Here is a 20,971-nt window from a genome sequence, read left to right on the forward strand (position 1 = left end):
GTACACGCGACACGGTACGCGCGCGCGCGCGCGCGCTCCCTTTCGTTCGTCTTTCATGCTCTTCGCACCCCCGAGTAGGAATACATCTCGCGGAAACTCGCATCGGCCTCGCGTGTGCGAGCCGTACACACAATCGCATCGGTGTGTGCTCCACCTCGTTCCATTGCGCTGTCTGCCGTCAGACAGCTGCGCGACGACCATGACTGCCGCGAGTGTGCGTCGGTCGGGTCTCTGTGTTGTCACGTGACGACGACGACGACGGACACCGTCGCGACGAAGCTTATTCTTAAGTCTCGAGGGGTGGAGACCGCCCTTATCCTCCTGAGTGTCGCGAACGTAACAACGCGTAACGACGTAACGCAACACCGTAACGTAACTGCGATCCGAGCTACTCGGATCCACGAGACGAGATTTATTTCGTCGCCGAGGGCAGCGTGACGGCGTAAATACACGGCGAGATCGATAAAAGAGTACGCGAGAGGTACTCCCGGAGGTTCCGCCGTGTTTCGCCTGCCGTCGTTTCGTCGGCCGTTCATGGGAAAAGTGGGTCGACCTACCGCACGCTGGTGGAAGGTGAGTGTGTCTCCGTCGTCGTTACGTCACTGCCGGAGCGTTATCGGCCAGAGCGAAGTCGCGTTATCGCGGGGGAAAACGGGGTTAGCGGCGAGCTAAAGGTAAAGCGCGAGCGTAGGCTTTCGCGGTGAGAGGACTCCGTTCCTCGTATACAGGTGTGTCAACGTGCGATTTCCGATTGGGTGGTGCGTGCGCGTTGCCGCAGCGAATTCCAACTGGCGCGCGCCCAGTAGGGGTTGCGGGTAGGGTCCATTGAAGGTAGGGTCAATTAGAATAATTGCGGATTAATTCAATATCGTGTGATACGTCGTCCTTCACGTATCTCCCGTTAGAATTGCGTCTCGGCAACCCCGGATCAGCGAACCCAGTTATCATTCTATTCTTGTTCAACGTTTAGTGTAATAATAAAGATAGACAGCACCTAGATATATCCGGATGAAATTTCTGAACGAGCGATTTAAGTGAATTCCCCTTGGCGCGCGTCGTGCATTCAAAACTCGCGAAACAGCTGTTCACTTTTTCGCCAGTCTTACGCTCGCTTTGATTCCTTGAGAAAACATTCCGATGCTGCAAATGAGATATCTCTGTGATCGATTTCGTCAGGGATCGGCGCACGGCTGATGGTATCCGGCACAGTAGCTTCGGGGTAATTTCCCGACCGAAATATCCGGCGAAGATGCGTTAGAGCGCGCGATAGAGCGTTGGTTCAGGCGAGATTTAATCTGCGCGCTGTTTGCCACGTAACGCTATCATGTGCACGCACGTATTGCTGGAAATAGAAGTACGTAATGTTAATGCGCGACCTTGGCGTCCACTGCCGATGGAACGACACGCACGTAGGGACGAACATAGACTTTCGTAATGGCATTTAATCAATATCGAAGCGCTATTTCAAAGTCACCGCCTATGCCCACGGCACGTCTCCTCGGCAGTAGCGTAGAAATAACGAGGGCTGAGCGCGAGCTTAATTTACAATTATTTAACTATTTACATGTAATTTTCTCTACAATTTAATATATCCCACAACTACAATTTAATTATTCCATAATTTAAGTATTTAAAGTGTCTTTCAAGTATCGATTATAATTCTTTCTCTTGTTCTTGTAATTTTATTTTAATACTTTTAATAGCTGAAAACTTGGACTTTAGTGAAGTTTTTCAAATCGTCATTCGTATAAAATAAGACAAGAGAGAGCAACAAAATGTGAACGTTATATTTTGTAATTGCGAGATTGTTTCCGACAATGCGCATGTGCGGCGAAAAGTGTAACAAGTAGTCGAGCATTCATAACTTCAGTTCAGGCGTTTGACCGAGTTTCTGGTTTTTTTACAACGTAGTTTAACTTATCTCGTTTAAATGTAAAATAAACAAATATTTATAGGAATAAAATCAATAATCAATTAAACTTTAATGCAACAATAAGATAAGCTAGATATGATGAAATGAAATAAATAAAGAAGGGCGAAATACAATAAAATTAAATATTGCTGCCTAATATTATTTTTCACATATCAATTTTAAATACATACCAGTTATATAAACTACCGATTATTGTCAGACTTGAAATGCTGAAATAACACATATCATAAATTCAATTGTTGATTTAATTGTGCTATTTAATGATGCTAATAAGCATCTTAAAATACTGTAAAAAACTTATTGTTTTACAAAAAAAATCCATTAATAATAATCTCGCTCTTTCGAGTGTTTCAATAGCCTTTTTGAGATAGTAAGTACAGTATGAGAAAGTAATCTTCGCTTGTAGCGATTACGATTACTTTCTTCGCTTCCTTGTTTCATTAATCGCGGTTCTGTACACGATTGATCGCAGGGAAATCTCCCTGCGGGCTGGTAACTAGACTGCTAGATAATGAACAAGAAATAATTTATTATGCCGACAGAATTTGCGGTTAAAAGCCGCGATCTACGACCACGTCGTATAGATGCAGATTATTGTAGAAAGCACCGATCGCGGGTGCGCTGTGCGAGGTCGTAGACGTGACTTCGAAATGACGATAACAATAGGACTCGATGCGATCTCTCGTTCCCAGAGATGTTACATACCATCGTTAATTTCGTATCCGATCGCGATAACCTACACGACGCACACGTGACGGATCGTACACGCGGATAAATCAATATCTAAAGGCCATCGCGTAACAAAATTTTAGTCGTAAGGCCGCAGCACACACTTTTGCATAACGCATAATGCATAAGAGAATCGACCAATTGGAATCCTTCCTTTCCTTCCATTTCGCGGAAAAGAGAGAACTTTCAATGGTCGATTGCGATGTGCTGTGAGATAACCGCAAAGTTGTAAATAAATCGATTATTTATACATTTTAGCAGGGTTGGGTAAGTTAACCTTTTTTTTTTTTTTAACTAAGTAGTAGGTTAAAGTTAACAGTCTTGAAAATTTAACTTAGTTAAGAAAAAAGTTTATCCATAGTGACATTAATTTATTTAAAAGTTAAGTTAATGAAAAAAAAGTATTGTAATTGAACAGTTAAAAGTTAAATTTGTTTTATTTCATGATTTCAAGTGAACTTTTTTTTAACTAAATTAAAAAACTAAGTTAAAAAGTTAACTTTTTTAACTAACAGGGAGAGACTCACAGAGTAGTTTACGGATTTTGATTAACTTTTGCGTGATTATTCTGGGGTATCAAAAAATAATCCCTATAAAGCAGTAAATTGCACTTCTATATTTTTCGGGAAAAAACATTATTTTAATTCACGACGACGGATTGCTTTCAAACTTCTTTATTCTTTGTTTAAACGCAATTGAAATATTTGAAATTACTTAAAATTAGAATCCGATTATAGGATCTGTATAACGAAAACTACTCAACTCTGATGTTAACTTTTGAAAAATCAAATTAAAAATTACTAGTTACCGATCAAATATAACTATATAAAGTTAAAAAGTTAACAGTCTAAAATGTAACTGGATAAAGTTTGAAAATTCCTTAACTTTTCAACTTTTTAACTTGACTTTCAACTTTGTAATTCAGCATTACCTAACCTTGCATTTTAGAATGCTCGATCATAATCGATGGATATACTCGTACGATCTTACGATTACAATTAAAACTTTTTTTGGTGTAACGAGACACCACGATTTCGCGGCCAGCTATGCGGAATACTGGCATCGAGAAGAGAATATTCCTGTGAGATGTTTCGGACAAGCGGCTGTTGCGTAATCGTTTAACGCGATCGATAAACTGGTCGAGTAATTTGCGTCGCGCGACAATTTCGCGGGGCGTGTGTAAACATAATGAAAGCGTGGCGCGCGGACTCGTAAAACAAATGAGAGGGCGGCGATGTAGGTGGGGAATATATACGAAGCCGTGGCTAAATATAGAAAGAGCGCTTTTATGGTGCGCGCGCGATCGTGCAATCCGCGAGGACCCGAACGATCCGACGCGACGGACCCCGCGATGGCCTTTAGGTTTACTCGATCGGAGGCTCTCTCGCTCTCATTAAGGCCACCGCGAGCATCGTGCAATCAAACTCTCGATGTGATTTCGTAGCACGAGATCACGGCGTCGGCGCCGGCGCGATTCCGCGAAGCCCAAGTGCACGCTCCCGTTGTATTCGTGCGTGGCGTTTTTTTTTTTTTTTTGCCACGATGCGATGCCGGTATTGATTGAGGAATATAAACGAGATCGATCTTTGTCAATTAACAAAAATATCAAAAAATTATACACGACGAATGAAAAACTGTTTGTAGATTTTCAGGAAATCTAACAAACTCCCTTTTTGTAACATAATGATTTTTCTTTTACAGTTCATCGTATTTGGCTACGTTCAAAAAATCACGATGCGTGATGAATGTATTTTAAAGATTTCTGACACTTTTTCAGCGTATTATTTTTTACGTGAACTTTAAACTGTAGCGTTTGGTTCGAAAGGACAATTTTGAGGACGATTGTAAATTTCTACAATTAGTATTGTGACGTCCTAAATTGTAGATAAACAAATTTTGAATCTTCCTTCATCAATCCTTAAGGTAAATGTTCATTCTGTACTTTAAAGGGGATGTTTAAAATTTAGGTGTATTTCCATAGTCAATTGAGGGTTGATAAATATTTCAATAAGTATTCACTCTTGGAACATGAGGGGGGTAATACCAAAATATATTACATTTATTGACGAATCATATTTATTAAAATTGTCAAAAATCTGAAGCATTTAATTCTTTATTATCGATTACTACGTATTGATTGATCAATGAATGTTAAATCAACGATGAAATAAAATCCATTTTACGCGAACGTCTTCACAAACCATATCAATAACTTTATCGATTAAAATAATGACATCCTTTGTCCCTCGAGCGTGATTCTACTAATGTTTCCGGCCATGAGTACGTTTCGCTCGACTGGCTGTGAAAATCGGAGAAGAAATCAGGCGACCGAGAAAGCGTACTGAGTACCGACAACTTCAAGGGCAAATAATTTCCCTAGAAAATCAACGATGCATTCTACTAGAAAAGCCGCTTTTTGCTCCGATCTCAGTTGCTCCGTATTTGCCGAGTCAGTCCTGTTACTTCATGACGATTCAAGAGGCTTAATTTAAGCCGAGATCGATATAAAAAAATTATACGATTTGAGAAGAATTTCCATATTATTCGGGGAAAAAGATTTCAAAAAGATTTAAAAAGATTCCCTTACGAGTTCGGAAAAGTATGGCGAATTGCTCTGAAATTTTGCTCTAAAATTGCTTTTTCAATTTTAATCTGCAAAATTTACAATTACGTGTGCATAATTATTATTCAGATATCCGAGCGGCATTATATTCGATTGGTCTCGGCAAGGGAAATAAAAATGCTCCTTTGTCTCCCTTTTTCGGACAGTCAGCCGATCGAGTTGGTCGTCGAAAGATCGAGCGGTGAGATAAACGAATCGCCTGCTTCCCGATCCGCAACGGATGATCGGCCGGCGAGAAGAAGTGCGTGAAAGGTAACGTGGGCGGGTGGAACTTATTGCGGTGGGTAGGCCACGTCGAAAGATAGAGAGAGAGCGTATGACAGAGACGAACAGCGCGCCGGTCTCTCTGATCGTGCGCGTGACAAAGAGGCCGAAGAGCCGTAATGGCGCAAGTGAGAGCGAGAGAGCGCGGGAGACAAACGATGAAACGAAGCGTGAAGATGTTACGGGTGAAAGAGCGAGTGAGAAAGTAGTCCTGTTTGTCGGGCGTGTGACGAACGACACTCGAATGTGGTTAGGCTAAGTGCGTGCACCTGAGAGGGATAGAATGTCACGCGGGACGTTTTACGTGCGAGTGTGTGAAGATGACGCGTGCGTGATTGCGTGTGAAGTTCGGCGATTGTTAGGGAGAAAAGGACGATGAGAGAAAGCATATGTGTTGTTGTTGAGGAAGGGAGAGAACGGGATGGCAGAACGAGCGTAGGAAACGTAGAGCGCGTTAGGCTGTGAAACGTGATGATGAAAGGGAGAAGAAGCGAGAGGAAAAGCTGTGCTTCCGAAAATAATAAATGACATCGTACCGATGGAGTATCGATGGAATGAGAGATAGAGAGATGCCCTTATGAACGTTCATTGTAATGTTGCGTGACTGTGAGTCACGTGACGAAGAAGGGTTGAAATATTGAATGGATAGAAACCACTCGTCGAATTCAGGCAGGGTGGAGAGCTTCGCAGAGTACGGTCCCTCGATTTTCCTCGACCGGGACCGGAATTGACGCGATGTCTTCATCGCGGTATATATATGTCTAGTCGAACTTTGATCTTGTGAAGCAAACTCGCACCCTTCGAGTAAATTTACACTCGAACCGAATAGAATCGGTCGCCTAGAACTATGATAACGCCTTTGTACAAACTTCTCGCAGAAGAGAGACTTATGCAAGGATTGAGAGATAAAATCTGATTTTTTTTCCAATATGTTATAACAAAATGCTTGAAATATTTATGACAGTAATAATTGTACAATTATATTTTATTTCCGAAACATTGCGGGGAAGAGAATATTTTTTAAATAGATATTTTACTCTCGGTTAAAATCTGGAAATTTGTTTCGCGCAACGTTTTAGTAAATAATATTACAATTATAAATATTTCATTATCTAGAGCTCTATGAAAAATTGTTTCAATAAATCTCACATTAGGACTAACAGAGGCAAATTATTTATGACAACTTACACAAGCGTAGACTACAACGAACTATTTTAATTGTTTATTTTAATTCCTTTACTTTTATGACTACGAATTATTGATAAAAATTATTTATACCGCATACTGAAGATGGCCTAATATGAGCCGAACCTTTTATGATTTTGTATTATTAATGTAAGAATTTTAAATATATTATATAACATTCGCAAAAACATCCTGCGTGTGGCTATATACTCTTTGCGTTTATTTTTGAAAGAGCATTTTTTTAAATTCCAAACATACACACAGTTTTACATAATTTCATATATAACGCCGTTTATCTATATTCATTGATTAAATGAAATATAGTAACGGATAGCATTTTGTTGTTTGCAGTTATCTAATGAGAGATATTCACGTTTAGAAGAGCACGATGAGAGGTGGTGATGGTCCAAATTCAATTACCGTTCCCGCTTCGGCGTCCGTTAACGTAAGTACATGTATCCTTAATGTACAGTGACTTGGCAAATGAATAAGTATTGCAAATGTAAGAAATTCATGAAAAGTCCACTATTTTACGAATATTGGGATTTTTAAATAATATAAATATTGCAAAGGTTTGTTTTGATGATCGTGTATCAAAACTTTTTTAAATATTTTTGTTATTGTATCGAAAACTTGAAAAGTTTCAAACACTTGATCCAGTTTGTAACTGTGAATTTATTCTTGGGAGAATCGATCGACCACGCGAGGTGCCGAGGTGTCGTGGTATCGCGACGGTGCTTTCGCAACCCAATTATCGCTGCCGACTTTATCACCGGTATATGGGCAACCGTCAGTTGAGTAATGAGCGTGGAGAACCGGTGCAACAAGTATCCCAAGAGTCCGGTAGTCGTACACAGGTCACCATCGATCGTGTTCGATTAAGCGTCTGGCTCGATCAATAGTGCACTTCTAAAGCTGTAATTTCCATCTCCTTTTTTTTTTTTTGCTTCATCGATTCTTGGCTCTTTATACACGCCGAAACAGACCATTTCGTATCTCGGTCATCCATTAACAGAATTGCTTTTCCGAATCGATATCTACGCACACAAATGCGTTTATTCTATTGATATAACACTGCCAAATAAAAAATAACTAATTTCTAATCGGAACAAAAGAGTAGTCTTTCTTTTTCTTTAGATTTTTCAACGCTTAATACGAATCCAGTTTTCAAAATTGTGACGTGAGAAAGCAATTTGGAAATCGGATTTGTATTCAACATCCAAAAAACTACGGAAAAATGATTAATCTCATTTTCGTGGTTTTTTTTCCGAACAGTATAATTTATCAATTTAATCGTTATAGACCTTTAATATTCTTATTTGTGTATTCATATGTACGGTCTTAATAAATCATTTATTATAATTTATAAATATATTTTTTATATGTCAACGTATTACACGAAGGCAAATCTGTTTGGTGTTTGAACCGATTTCGCACAATAAAAGTTGCACGTCACGTGACATCTCAGGGATGGGATTAATGAAGGGCGGTCTAACGTTGGGGTAGAGTGAAATGGAAGGCAATTATTTCGGAAGGGAAGCGATGTTGGGACAATGCGGGTATTCATTACCATAACATTCCAGTTACTTTACCCATCATGCCGTTACGTGATTTAACTGTAGCATAAAGTATAAATTAATTCAAATTACGAGAGATCAGTGCACAACTGTACAATATCTAACATTATACACATAGAAAGTGAGAGGGGAAAAGGGGAAAAATTTTATACATGGGTGTACATATACAAAATGTACAGATGTGACTTTATGTGACGTATAGAATAAAATAAAGAACACACAGAATGGCAAAACATGTTTTTACTTTCATACAAAGTGTATTGCGATATAAAATAAAGAGATATTAAATTCATAATGCTAATCGAAATACGAGAACTAATGTAACGATGATGATAGTATAAAACTACTGCTGCGCTATCATTTGTACGTGCTATCGATAAAGGCCATTAAGGCGCGCGACGTGAAGAATCGAAGTAGCCAGACGTCGCTAAAGTAACCTTCATGGAGTGTATCCGCTAAAATATTCAGCGGGGAGCTGGCTACCCGGGAGATTATATCGGACTTCTTCGGTGCCTCTTCGCAGGGAACAGTGCGAACCATAAATCATGTATGCCAGTTGCTTTCCACCATGTAAATTTATCGATTCCACGCGAGCCCTTTCAATTTCAAGAGACGCTGCCGACGTTACGACTAAGACGTCACGAGCATACGTTTACGACGTGTCTTTTACCTTATCGTACTTCGAATATGTCAAATACTTCAATGAGTCGAAAGTTCTCACATGACAATTTTCTGTGATTGACTCCACGATGCTACGCGAGAGTTGATGAGCGCATTCGTGACTCCATAAAGGGTTCGAGTACCCATCTTCATGTCATTTTATGATCGCGCGCGACCATGTAGTGATCTAGCCTCTATATCAGAGCCGTCGGGGACTAACTACTAATTGGCTTTAAGTACTACACAAGGCCGTGGCGTTACGGCACGTTCTTCGAAGATGGAGATGTCGGTCGATCGAAGGACAGTTATTTCAGCATTCGCTGCGCGGCAATGGCATTTACGGAGAGCATCCACCGAACTGGTTTCTCCGGTAGGCTTCGATAATGCGACAAGCGGCACTCGTTTCGCGGAAAGTTACTGTAGGTAGAAAGACCGCGAACGATTTCTTCGCGACCTATACGACGACACTCGAAAGCGATCAAAGGGATTGTAATCACAGTAAAATAGCGAATTGGATTTTCTCGATCAGCCGTTTGAGGAACTTTTTTGTGAGAATTGTATACTATTGGGATTTCAGAAGCTAAATATTATTTTTATTCCTTAAAGTTGTACATTAATTAATTAATGGGTTAATTTCCGGCATTAATGATAATGTGACTTTTTTCTGTGAATTAAATATATACTTTTTTTTTTTACAAATAATTCATTAAAATTAAGTAAATTATAAGTAAATTTTATGTTTAAACTACGTATTCATATTAGTCCAATGACGTTAAACACATTCAGAAATCAAAGATGAAAGATGCTTTTTTTTGCGTTAATTCGCAGTTTTTGACAACCGAAGATAGCATGAGCGACGACGTATTCGAAATGGACGACGATCGCTCTTCCACTGTCACGAATGTCATTTCCGGAGGCCTCACGCCCGCAACTGTAGAGCGATCCTTCGAGAAGACACCCTCACCTACCGGATATCGCGATTATAAGCCACCTGCCGAGGTACTGAGTAACAACTACAGCACGACTTTCAAGACAACGAGCGACTTCGATAGCGTGAGAAGCGCTTTGAAGAAGGATCAGGAGAGAGATGATAATTTCGCGCACAAGGTACGTCGTTTTACCCACTCTTTAAACCTTTTAGAGTGAATCTCACTTCGAAGAGCGAAATCTCACTCTTAGATCGGTATTCATAGTCGATGCTTATTTCAAGACCGTCTTAAGTAATATCTCAAGACGCTAATGCGGCTCTCTAATTGGTTTATGACAACTCAAGACTGAACTTAAGACGATTTTGAATAAGATAAGAACTGACTATGAGTCTATCGGTCTTAAAGATGGAAAATTGAGCGACTCTTTATCAAGACTGGCTGAATTTTCACTCCTTGGAACGTGAGATTCTACTCCAAAGACTTTGGAGGGTATTATTATTAGCATTCTTCATTATTTTGCGTGTTAAGTCAAAGGGAATTATTTACAACCACAAAATATATATATTTAAATATATTTAAATAAGAAGCTCCGTCGTCTTTCTCTCTATGAAGTTTCTTTCGTGATAAATCATATCTCGAGTCGATACCCAAGTACGCGCAATTCGGCAGCAAACCAACTCGTCGTCGATCGGTAGATCACCACGCTTCCGAGATGCAATGGGATTAACCTTGCCTTCCGTGCCAAGGACAAGCCTGAAGCCGTCCTCCTCTCCCTCGGCAAACCCATGGAATAATGATCGGGAATGCCAGAGGTCCGTGGTGTAGCCACGGGTACGATTCCCCCGTTCTTCATTTTGCGTCTTCGTTCTCTTCTTCGCTCCTGTTCGCTCCTCGCGGCTTCTCTCTCCCGGTCCCTTCCGTCCTTTTCTTCGCTTCATCACGTCCTTCTCTTTGCCTCGTTCGCGAGCTTCCAGCTCGTAAGATTCCTCTGTCTTCGCCGCCTTCTTATCTGCTCCTTCGCCGTCTTCATTCGCATCCGGTGGAACGCGATTCGCGGATAACGCGCGTTAGATAACACCTTTAGCTTTGTCTCAAGCTTCGTCTCGTAAATCTGATATCGTTCACGAAAACAATTTCATTTTTCTCAATTATGGATATATTTCTACATATTTAATTTTAACTATTCTTTAAAGCTACGGCGTCTTCGGATATACTTCCAAATTTTTCCTTCCGCTTAATTCTCATATATGAACGATATATGCGAGTGCAAGTGTGAGGTTAAACGGAGATAACTACGCGATAACAAGGAAACGTTATTTAATGTACATCGTGGTAAAGAAAAAGGCAAATGTTAAACATATTTCTAATATATTACAACAGCAAACTTTTAATTATCTTGACAATACCGTAACATCACAATGCTTAATATTTTAATGAACTCTTGGGTAATTTGGATGATCCTTGCGATAATTCTTATCGCAAGATCTAATTAATAATTGCATGCGATGTATGACACAATGCAGGAGCAATAGACTTTGCCAGAGACAAATTCTAGATCTGTGGGGTCTGAATTCTCGATCAGTTTCACCTCAGATCGACCGGGAGCGATAACGCTCGACGGGCGCTAAATATAGGACGCGATCGGGGCCTCCGTTGCACTTTTCCGCGCGTGACATTTAATTTTATGCTCCGAGCCGTACGCGAGAGTCAACGCGCAATAAAGTAGAACCCAGAAGCCATCGAGCTTTTTTTTTCTTTTTTCTTTTTTTTTCCCGGTCGTCCCGCTGCAATTAAGGAGAGGGTTCTCTCTTCGTGACTACTCAACGTGGGACGGAAGAGCGGCGGGAGGGGAAGCCAGAGAGGGGCGGCAGGCTTGAATAAGCTACTACACAGGGGGACCAAGTAAAACCGGTAGGGGGTCTACCATCTCTCGAGCCGGTTCTTGCCTTGCACTTTCTTCGGCCGTCCGGGCACCTCGTCAGTACTCACTTCGTACCGCCTATAAAGGATAATTGAAGACCCCGCGCAGCAACCAGCGTGATTTTTGCAGATTCTCTCTGAGAAGGGGAAGATAAATATCGTATTAAGGGAAGAGAACTGCGTAGCCTTTCTCCTCTTTTCCCACCCACGCGCCTTTCATCTTGTTCTGCGTTCAACGGCCTCGATTATACTCCGTCCGCGCGCACGTTCTGATAAGTCTCCGACAGAGAGACGTATTGTTCAGTGAAAATTTCGCATGTTTTATATATATATATATATATTCGTATATATTCGGACAGTTTCCACGATACATGCGAAAATTCGAACTGTCAGTCGCAAATGACTGGCGGAGTCGGGATTGATTTTCCGAGACTCTCGCTCTGACGAGATGCGCGTATTTTTTCTTTCCTCTCTTTTCACAATACAGCATGCGCGCTCGGTTGAAACTCGGCTAGACAACGCATCGCCGGCACCGCACACTGACCTCAACGGCGGTTGTGCATCTGGCGGGCTCGCGCAGTCGCATACCAATTGAGTTAGCGGCCGTGTGGTAATGCAGAAAGACGACGGGAGGACGAAGCGATGAGACCAACAGCGTGGTGTACGCTAGACATCGAAGCATTCCGTTTGTGGGGTGAGCTATCTCGTCAGTCGATTTCCGGTTTTACTCTTGGTACCCATGATTCTTCGCGATGTCGCGAAGTGAAAAATAACTACCAAATTGTAAATTTTTTTGTGCCAAATCGAGAGGGCTCTCGCACCAAATTTTTTAAGAGAAAGAATTTTATTTTTGACCGAAGAGCGAATGTTGCAAATATATTTTTTTATTCTCGCTATAAATATATTTTTAATTCTCTAGGTTCGCCAATTCGGTTTAACGTCGCTTACATTGATCGTCAATTTTAATAATGGTGTTGATATAAGCATCTTAAAGAACTTAATGCAAACAATATTACTCGAACGGGATTATTGAAATTCCGCTTAAACTCAACGAAAACATGGAATTGATTTTATTTGTGTAAGATGACGCAGTTTTTTAGGCGGTCTCGAAAAACTTGCGAAAGAATTTTTATCCAAGAACACGCATATTTTTTTTTATCATATTTTTTTTGTTATACGCTATTGAGAACGAGACATACGACAAAAACGACGGTGGAAAGAAGAGAATGAAGCTGCTGCGACCACGTCCACCGCGAAAAATTGCAACGTCCTTCGCGGTTTCACGGTTGCCGCAAGGGAGATGAGCGATCTTTCCGCGTGTGGAACCGCGTTTGCTCGTTAGATCTCGTGTTGGCCGTGACGACCGTACGCCATTGCGTCCCGGAAACGGCGCGACGGATTCCTCGATAAGAGGACTCACGCTTGTAGATACAGCCGCGATTATAGTAATCCAGAGATGATGACCTCGATGATAAGACGACATAATAAAATTTCTCTTCTCGTAAGTGTCACTTGATTCATACTTGGAATCTTCGGAATGTTTATCAGAAAATTGTACGTTTTCCTAAGATATTGACCGATAATACTTTTTATCGGAGAATATGACTGTGACGGATGACTTCTTGGTTGACAAAGATATATAAGAAAAACGTGAACAGTGAAATGGAATTTCGTTTAAACGAGAAATAATAAATTGAGCAAACATGATTAATTTCGTTTCTCAAGAATGTCAAATTGGGTCGTGGAAAATGTTGCACGGACCGAATTTTGTTTTTAAATTTACCCCGAAAATATGGGATGGTTGTGATACAATATTTTAAAGATTTTTACCATGCACTTTTTTCAGTAAAATTAATCAAACTTATCTTATACTTTATTGTAATTTATAATTTTACTGTACTTTATAATTTTATTAATGAATGAGAGAGATTTACATTACAATTTTTGAATACAATGTTGTTCCACGACTATCATATTTTCAGGGTAAACTCTGAGAAAAAATTCTCTCCGTGTGTTTGTACTCGTTGTCGTCTTCTTACATTTTTTGTACAATCATTTAAAAAATTAATTCTTTGATGCAGAATTATTTAATAAATAGAATAGAATAATTTATTATTTCATACATTGCTAAGAAGGGACTTGGTTTACATATCGTTTTATTCACACGCATCCATTTATATCTTATAAATTAATGGCTAAAATGTGCAAAACAAAGACTAGAGTATCTTTTATTATCGCTCACACTGACTTTCTTTGTTTGCAGACCTGCAACTGTAATAAATTTTAAAAAAGAACTCGCGGTTAATAAAAGTGACTCTGATAACGTCTAATTGATAGCTTTAAAATTTCTTTAAAAATTACCTAGAAAGATAAAAAGTTTCTTCGAAAATATATAGGAAGAATATTATATAAAAGTAAATCCCGCGAGGTTCTCAAAAAAAAAATTTCTCTTTTGCATCCAAAAGTTAAAATAAGATAAACGTTTTACATGAAGTAGATTTGTAACAGTAAGCTTTCTTGGAATAAGTACAGTAATTGTTCAATTGTTACATTTTCATCGGTGAATATTGGAAATATTGAATGAATATTTTAGACAAATTAATATTCAACACTCCAACTGAGTTTACCGAGCCGCGAAGCTCGATAATTAATAAATTATTCGAGAAGAATTGCGCATACTAAGCAAGAAATGGTAAATATATTCACGACATGTTCTTACCATAATCGTAATCATCACAGTGGATTTGTTTACGACAGATATTTCCTATGGTTTTGAATAAAAGAATCAAATTTCCATTTCTCTCTCTCGTCAATTCATAGAAAATAAACATCTCTCCTGTTTGTGACCTTTTCTTCAAAGAGAGAACAAATTAGCTCTTTAATAGTGCGCGCATGTTTAATGTAATTCCAAACTTTGTAAATCGTCTCCCTACCCCTCTCTCTTTCCTTTGATGGCGTCGAGTTTGTTTCATTTGCAAGAAACGCGCGTGGCGGTATTTTCGATCGCACTCGGACTTGAGTTCATTTTGTGCTTGGCTGATTCAATCCCGTTCGGTAATAATCTAACCACCCGCAGCTGTTGCACCGAAGAACAGCGAGCCTCTATTAAACAAGCGCTCGACGACCGCGACGATGCGGCTCGAGTTATTTTTATCGCGCATGGCGTTGTCTACTCGTGAGATTTCTCGACGACGAAGGAGGAAGAGGAACTTGCGTCGCCAGCACCTGGTACTGTTATATACGAGGTGCTACGTAATATTTGAAGGGGTAAAATAAAACGAGAAATTGTCCTCTTTCTCTACTACAGCGACTTGGCAAGAATTATGTCACAAACATTGCCCGTACGCTGAACGAAGATGTAGCTACTGTAGCAATTTTTTTTTTTTTTCAGAACAACAGAATTTTTCTTAAAATATCAATTATTAATGTATTTGAGAGAAAAAGAATTAAACTCGACGTGTAACGCCAAAATTTTTAACCCCAACGGACCCTGTATCTATATCTGCTGATTCTTTGTTCGCTCTTATCTTCTCTTTCTTATTACGTTTTATTTGAAACAGGATGCGGTGGCTGGAAAGAGTTAGATGTAGATACAAAGAATCTATTGGGATTATGAATTTTATGGTATTATACCAGAGAAGTAATTCTTATTTTTGAAATAGTGCAAGAACTTAAGGATCTTAAAATAAAATCGCGACTTGTAGAAATTGCAGGATGAAAGTCGCTCGTTGCACTGAAAACTTTTGTTATCCGAGAAAAGATTTAAAGGTATAGATACTAGAGGTTTCATATTTCGAAATAAAGATTACAAATTGTAGAGGTGAAATATTATACTGTGTAATAATGAGAAACTCTACAACGAAGCGTACATCGACGAAACATGCAGCACGTAAAAGAATGCGTGACGAACAATGCACGGTTCTCATAAAAATTATTTTTGCGACGGTATCCATGACATTCGACTATCGTTGTATCAAATCTCAATCTTTCTGTTACGTGTGTACATTCAGAAGAATACTCAATCTGATTTTCTTAATTGTGTAAAAAAAAAAAATTAAAATTGTGTATGTCTTTGTGGATCCGGTTTTTCATGTTGCGGTTCTAGCTTGCGGTTAGATTTAGCTTGATAATAAAAGTTGTATTTTTCTAGTTATAGTTCATACTAATTTTGTAATAGTAATATGAGTATTCACTACAGATCTATCAATTTAGAGATTAATAACTAAAAAAAAACAAAAACAAAAAAAAAAAAAAACAATTTTTATATTATCAAATTAAAGTGAGGCTAATCTAAACCACAAGATAATTGCGAATGGAAAACCGAACCTTGGAGGAAAAAAAAAAAACCAAAAAAGATTCCGCAGTGCGAGAATAATCGTTCTTTAGCTTTTATGAAAGAGAAATGATATAACTCGAATGGCAAATGATATCGCAAAACTTAAACGAATTATGATAGACATATGTATGTGTGATACGTATATGTGCGTACGTGCAGCGATGCGTGCACATTGCCTCCCGTCACGTCGCGACGTCACCGAGCACCGCCAAGCGAATGCACGTGCACTCACAAATAGCTCGATTCATTGCGGTGTACTCTGAAACCGATCCACGATCCACGCAGCTCGTATTCGTAATCGCAAAATACTGTTGAGGCTTTTAATACCGTAACCAGGCACCGAGCTTGGATCGAGCTTGCACGCGGATAACTGCGTGCAAAATCGCTTTGACAACGGACGCCACGTGATCGATCACATTTTCACGTTCGTATCGACAACTCTTCGCTTTTCCTCCGTATAGCGGAGAGTTAATACGTCGATGTGGATTTAGGAAATCTAAAGTTATTTCTTGAAGGAATTTTTCTATTTATGATTCTTATAAAAATAGAAAAGTATTCATAGATATCGGTTTTCTATTTATGTCTACTATTTATGAATCATAAAATTTGAAAAATTCTTACATCACGTGAAGTGCACACCATAAATGTCTGAAAAGCAAAACATCACGTTTTGCCAACGTTTTGCGATCGAAGGGAAAAAAGTTCGCGACTTGCGATTTTAATAATGGATTTACGCGGGGCTGCTAAACAAAAATTTAATTACAATCGATTAGTCTTGAATTAAAAAATTATCATTCGGCTTTTAAGTTCAAATAAGGAATTTTTTTCAAATATATATTCATTTTACATGTCATTGTACGTTATATTATATTAACGCTGTATTAATTATCTAGCTGATCTGCATTGCTACGTGGTGCATTGATGCTCAAGGCAAAATGCGAATCGCACACTTCGGGCAACCCACGCGCTCGCGTTTATCGGTCGTATCGCCGCACGAATCGTCGTTTCCTCTGTTTCGTCCGTGCGTTTCTCCTTCTGCCTTCGTCAATGATTAGCATACGAATGTACACGACCTTGTCGCGCCATTGGATGTCGAGACTACACGAAAAGCGGCATTGTGCGCGGAGCTGCCGTGTCTAAAAGCCGCTGGATATGAAAATGCGAATGATCCGAGTCTTCAAGAAAGAGCTTTAGGTTTGCGTATGGAAATACCATGGTAATAGAAAAATTATGGTAATACCACATCGTATATCGATGAGATTATATTTAGCTTCGAAAAAAAAATATTCTACTAGGATTGTAAATATGTACTATTGTACATATATTTTTTTAACGAAATGAAAAACTTGTGAAAAAATTTTATACAACTTTTAATACAGATTTTCCTATATTGTATTAAAGTAATACAAAAAAATTTCGTTGACCCGACGATTTAGAATTTAAATGAAAAATTATTTCAATAGGAAGTATAAATGTTTTTAAAAAACAATTAAGATAAAATGAGAAAATTTTCATTTATACGATAAAATTGTATTGTCAAATATAAATATTGATCTTATTGAACTGTTTCATACCTATGTAACATTTTTATATATATATATATGAAAGTATTCAATTCCAGTAATTTCTCGCAGAAATTATACGTCCTAATACGTCCTTAAGAAATTTTTATTATTTATTTTATCGATACAGTAAAATTTCTTAGATAAGGATTATCGTTATTTTTTAATAATTTTTTAAACTTTCATATGTATGAAAAGGATATTTTCTTTCTTTTTTTCTTAGATTTCGTCGCGAATATGCTGCTTGTATAAATATGGCATCGAGTATATTCTTTCGAATCTATATGACTCCTTCCTCATGTTTTTCTTCATGATACATTTCGCAGAGCCAGAATGTGAAACATAAAATCATTCTGCAACTGGAATTCCCGCATTTCGCGTTCAGTCTCCTTTTGTTCCTTCTTGCGTCCTCTAAATTTCCGTCGTGAGCATTTCCTTCACGGCAGGGTTTCCGGTCGTCGCGCAAACTGTGCAATCTTGCCGACAGATCTTTATCCGTTGACAAGTCCCTCGATCCCATTTATCGGATGAAGAAGACTTCGTATTGTTCAGCTCTTGCACGAACGGTGTACGTGTAATTTCTCCAGTAATACATTGTCATGCTGAAATATGCGTGGGAGATGACTCCTTTTTTTTCCACATTTATTTGTCCATTTAACGTTCACATTCTTCTAAAGAGTGGTGCTTATCGAGCATCGCTAATGCCTTTTTCCCGCGCATTTTTTTCCCGAAACATTTTTTTTCCACGTTTTTTTCTCTCTTTTTTTTTTACGAGTGCGTCGCCGTTAAATGCGCACGTAACGCGATATCTCATGCGTTCTCGAACACAACTGCTGCACGTGTATATATACATGCACACGCGATTGCACGTGCACGCGCTTAAACGCGCGCGAACGTTTCATGCAAATCGCAATGTGACCCGTATGCCGTACGTAGCGGGTATTATGGCGTTAATGAGCAACTCCTTTTCGATTGCTACGATTCTTTGAATTAGCATCGCTAATTTTGCTGGAGAATCTAAAAATTTGGTTAGATATACAGATCTGAAAATTTATTGGACCATCAAAATAATTTTGCAGGAATCTCTTAAGCATGTCGAGCAACGCTGCAAAATGTTTCGACATTCTAGAAATCAGTCCTATCTAAAATTGTTTTAATGGTACAGCCAAATTATTTTTCAAATCTGTATCTAGCTGAATTTCTTAATTCTTCAGCGGAATTGCTCTTTCAGTGCACGAAAATTTTTATTGTATAATTATATCTTTTTTTTTTTATAACGGTAGAAGATATTTGTTATGTAATTATATTTTTTTTGTAACAGTACTTTAGGAAAGAATTCAGAATTTAAAAGCATAAAAGTATATTCTTTAACAAATAAAGTAACGCACGGGTTTTGAACTTTTTCGTTAAAGAATGTAATTATGTCCTTTTTATGACAAAAATCTACAAAAGCATATGTCTGTCCTTCTGTATTACGTGAAAATGCTTTTTACTTAGCGAATAACACGATATGAAGCACGCGTATGCGCGTATGACAAAACGCTCGGTCGAGGATCACAGGTCCTTCGCTTCATCGGAAACTGTGCAGGAAGGACTCGTTCTGCAGGATCCGAGTAATATTGAGGATCGCGACGGGTCTGCGAATCCTACAACATTCTCGTTCGTAAATCTTTACGGCTTGTCTTCATGGTACGTCGGTTTTACGATCGCACTTTTATGACGGCTTCGTAACCGATCGCGTACACCAGCTTTACACTTCCGTCGCGGTTACGAGCTGTTCCGAGATATACTCGACCAAGGGCCCGTAGGTATTATTAATAATTGACAGCCTACGCTCTCACCGGAAGGACTTATAGACTTAAAAGGGCTTAGCCGATGATTATGTCGATATTTTAACTTACGATCTTAATTATACACAGTGAAAATCATTTTGTATTCGTGTTAAAACCGACTTTTATTAAAATTTCTGCGTTAAATTTTTAACACATTTGATCATTAATGTGATCGTGTTATTAGAATATTTTATGTTAAATTGACATTTATTTTTTATTGATTTAACATATATATTTTAATATGTTATACATCTTAATTTTACTAACGAATGTATATTCCATAATTTGTTTCCAAATTATGTCAAAGTATTTAATTTTTTTATCTTGATTTTTTTACATAATATTTGTATTATTATCTGTATATATTCATTTTGTGTTAAATAAGCACAAAAATGTGAGTGAGTCGTTTGGTCATGTAAAGTTTGTTAAATTTAACACGTTCTTTAGTATTTATATAATCATAAATTGCGACATGAATTATGGGTTAATTCATTTTTAAAATAAATAATTATTACAAATAAGATAACGAAAAGAGATAGAAAATCTTTGATTTGGACTTTGATGAATTCTATTGGTGCGATACAGATAAATTTTCAAGTGCGATAAAGTAATTATATGTATATTTATCTATTCTGAAAAGCACGATCATAAATCGCCATTGATTGATGAGTTGCGAAGAAACAATGATCGCGACTGATTGCATGAAACTGTTAATCGATAACGTTCCACGGTGGTTACAAGAAACGCGTTTGTTGCAAGAAGTGAACGGTAGCTATACTTTATGGTCGTTGATAAATTCTCCGTCATCGATAAAGATAGATGAAGTCTTTGTGATCTCATATTCTTGTCTGAAGAACTAAACTCGCGTGATCTCTTTTGCATAGAAATTTTCATAGCACCGACACGCTATATGTAATAATAAAATGTTATGAAAATTATCAGATACCTTTAGGATTTTTTAATTTTGATTTTTATGAAAACGATGAAACGTGTTTTCATATAATTATATTAATTAAAAATACAAATCTCTTGACGAGTGTAAATTTCAGAAGAGAAAATACACGTGACAATAGATTTACGATATTACAATTAATATATATAATGTTTAATAATTTCTTTGATTTTTCAATTATTGTCTAATTAATTTGTCTCAATTATTGTCTGCGTAGTTTTCGATACGTCAAGTTATGTAGAATAAACACTTAGCTTATTATGATGTGAGTTAAGTTGTATAGAATAAATACTTAGCTTAAATTATAATGATCTTCAAAGTGAAAAAATATTACATTTTATTAGCGAGTTACTTAAGATTTTATCATACCACGTTTACTAGTTTACACCCTCTATAAATTTAATTTTCAAGAATTTTATGAGAAAAATAATTTTCCGGTCATCCAACTCATGATATAATAGTCTTTAAA

The 20,971-nt window shown here is 38.1% G+C and overlaps 1 protein-coding gene across 2 annotated transcripts in view; it reads left to right on the plus strand.

The window, feature by feature from the left end:
- Nucleotides 1-204: 204 nt before the first annotated feature.
- LOC108752669 (ras-related protein Rab-37-like) overlaps nucleotides 205-20,971 on the plus strand; it is an 87,015-nt gene continuing 66,248 nt past the window's right edge. The window contains exons 1-3 of one of the 2 annotated variants that reach the window (XM_018493681.1): nucleotides 205-573; nucleotides 7,086-7,179; nucleotides 9,800-10,078. In XM_018493681.1, the coding sequence (XP_018349183.1) occupies nucleotides 7,123-7,179; nucleotides 9,800-10,078 (336 nt within the window). In that variant the 5' untranslated portion in view covers nucleotides 205-573; nucleotides 7,086-7,122. Of the gene's footprint in view, nucleotides 574-755; nucleotides 832-7,085; nucleotides 7,180-9,799; nucleotides 10,079-20,971 lie in introns of those variants that run through there. The other variant, XM_018493682.1, reaches the window with a different exon arrangement.

This window comes from Trachymyrmex septentrionalis, unplaced genomic scaffold (assembly GCF_001594115.1).
Source record: "Trachymyrmex septentrionalis isolate Tsep2-gDNA-1 unplaced genomic scaffold, Tsep1.0 scaffold60, whole genome shotgun sequence".
Taxonomy (NCBI): Eukaryota; Metazoa; Arthropoda; class Insecta; order Hymenoptera; family Formicidae; genus Trachymyrmex; species Trachymyrmex septentrionalis.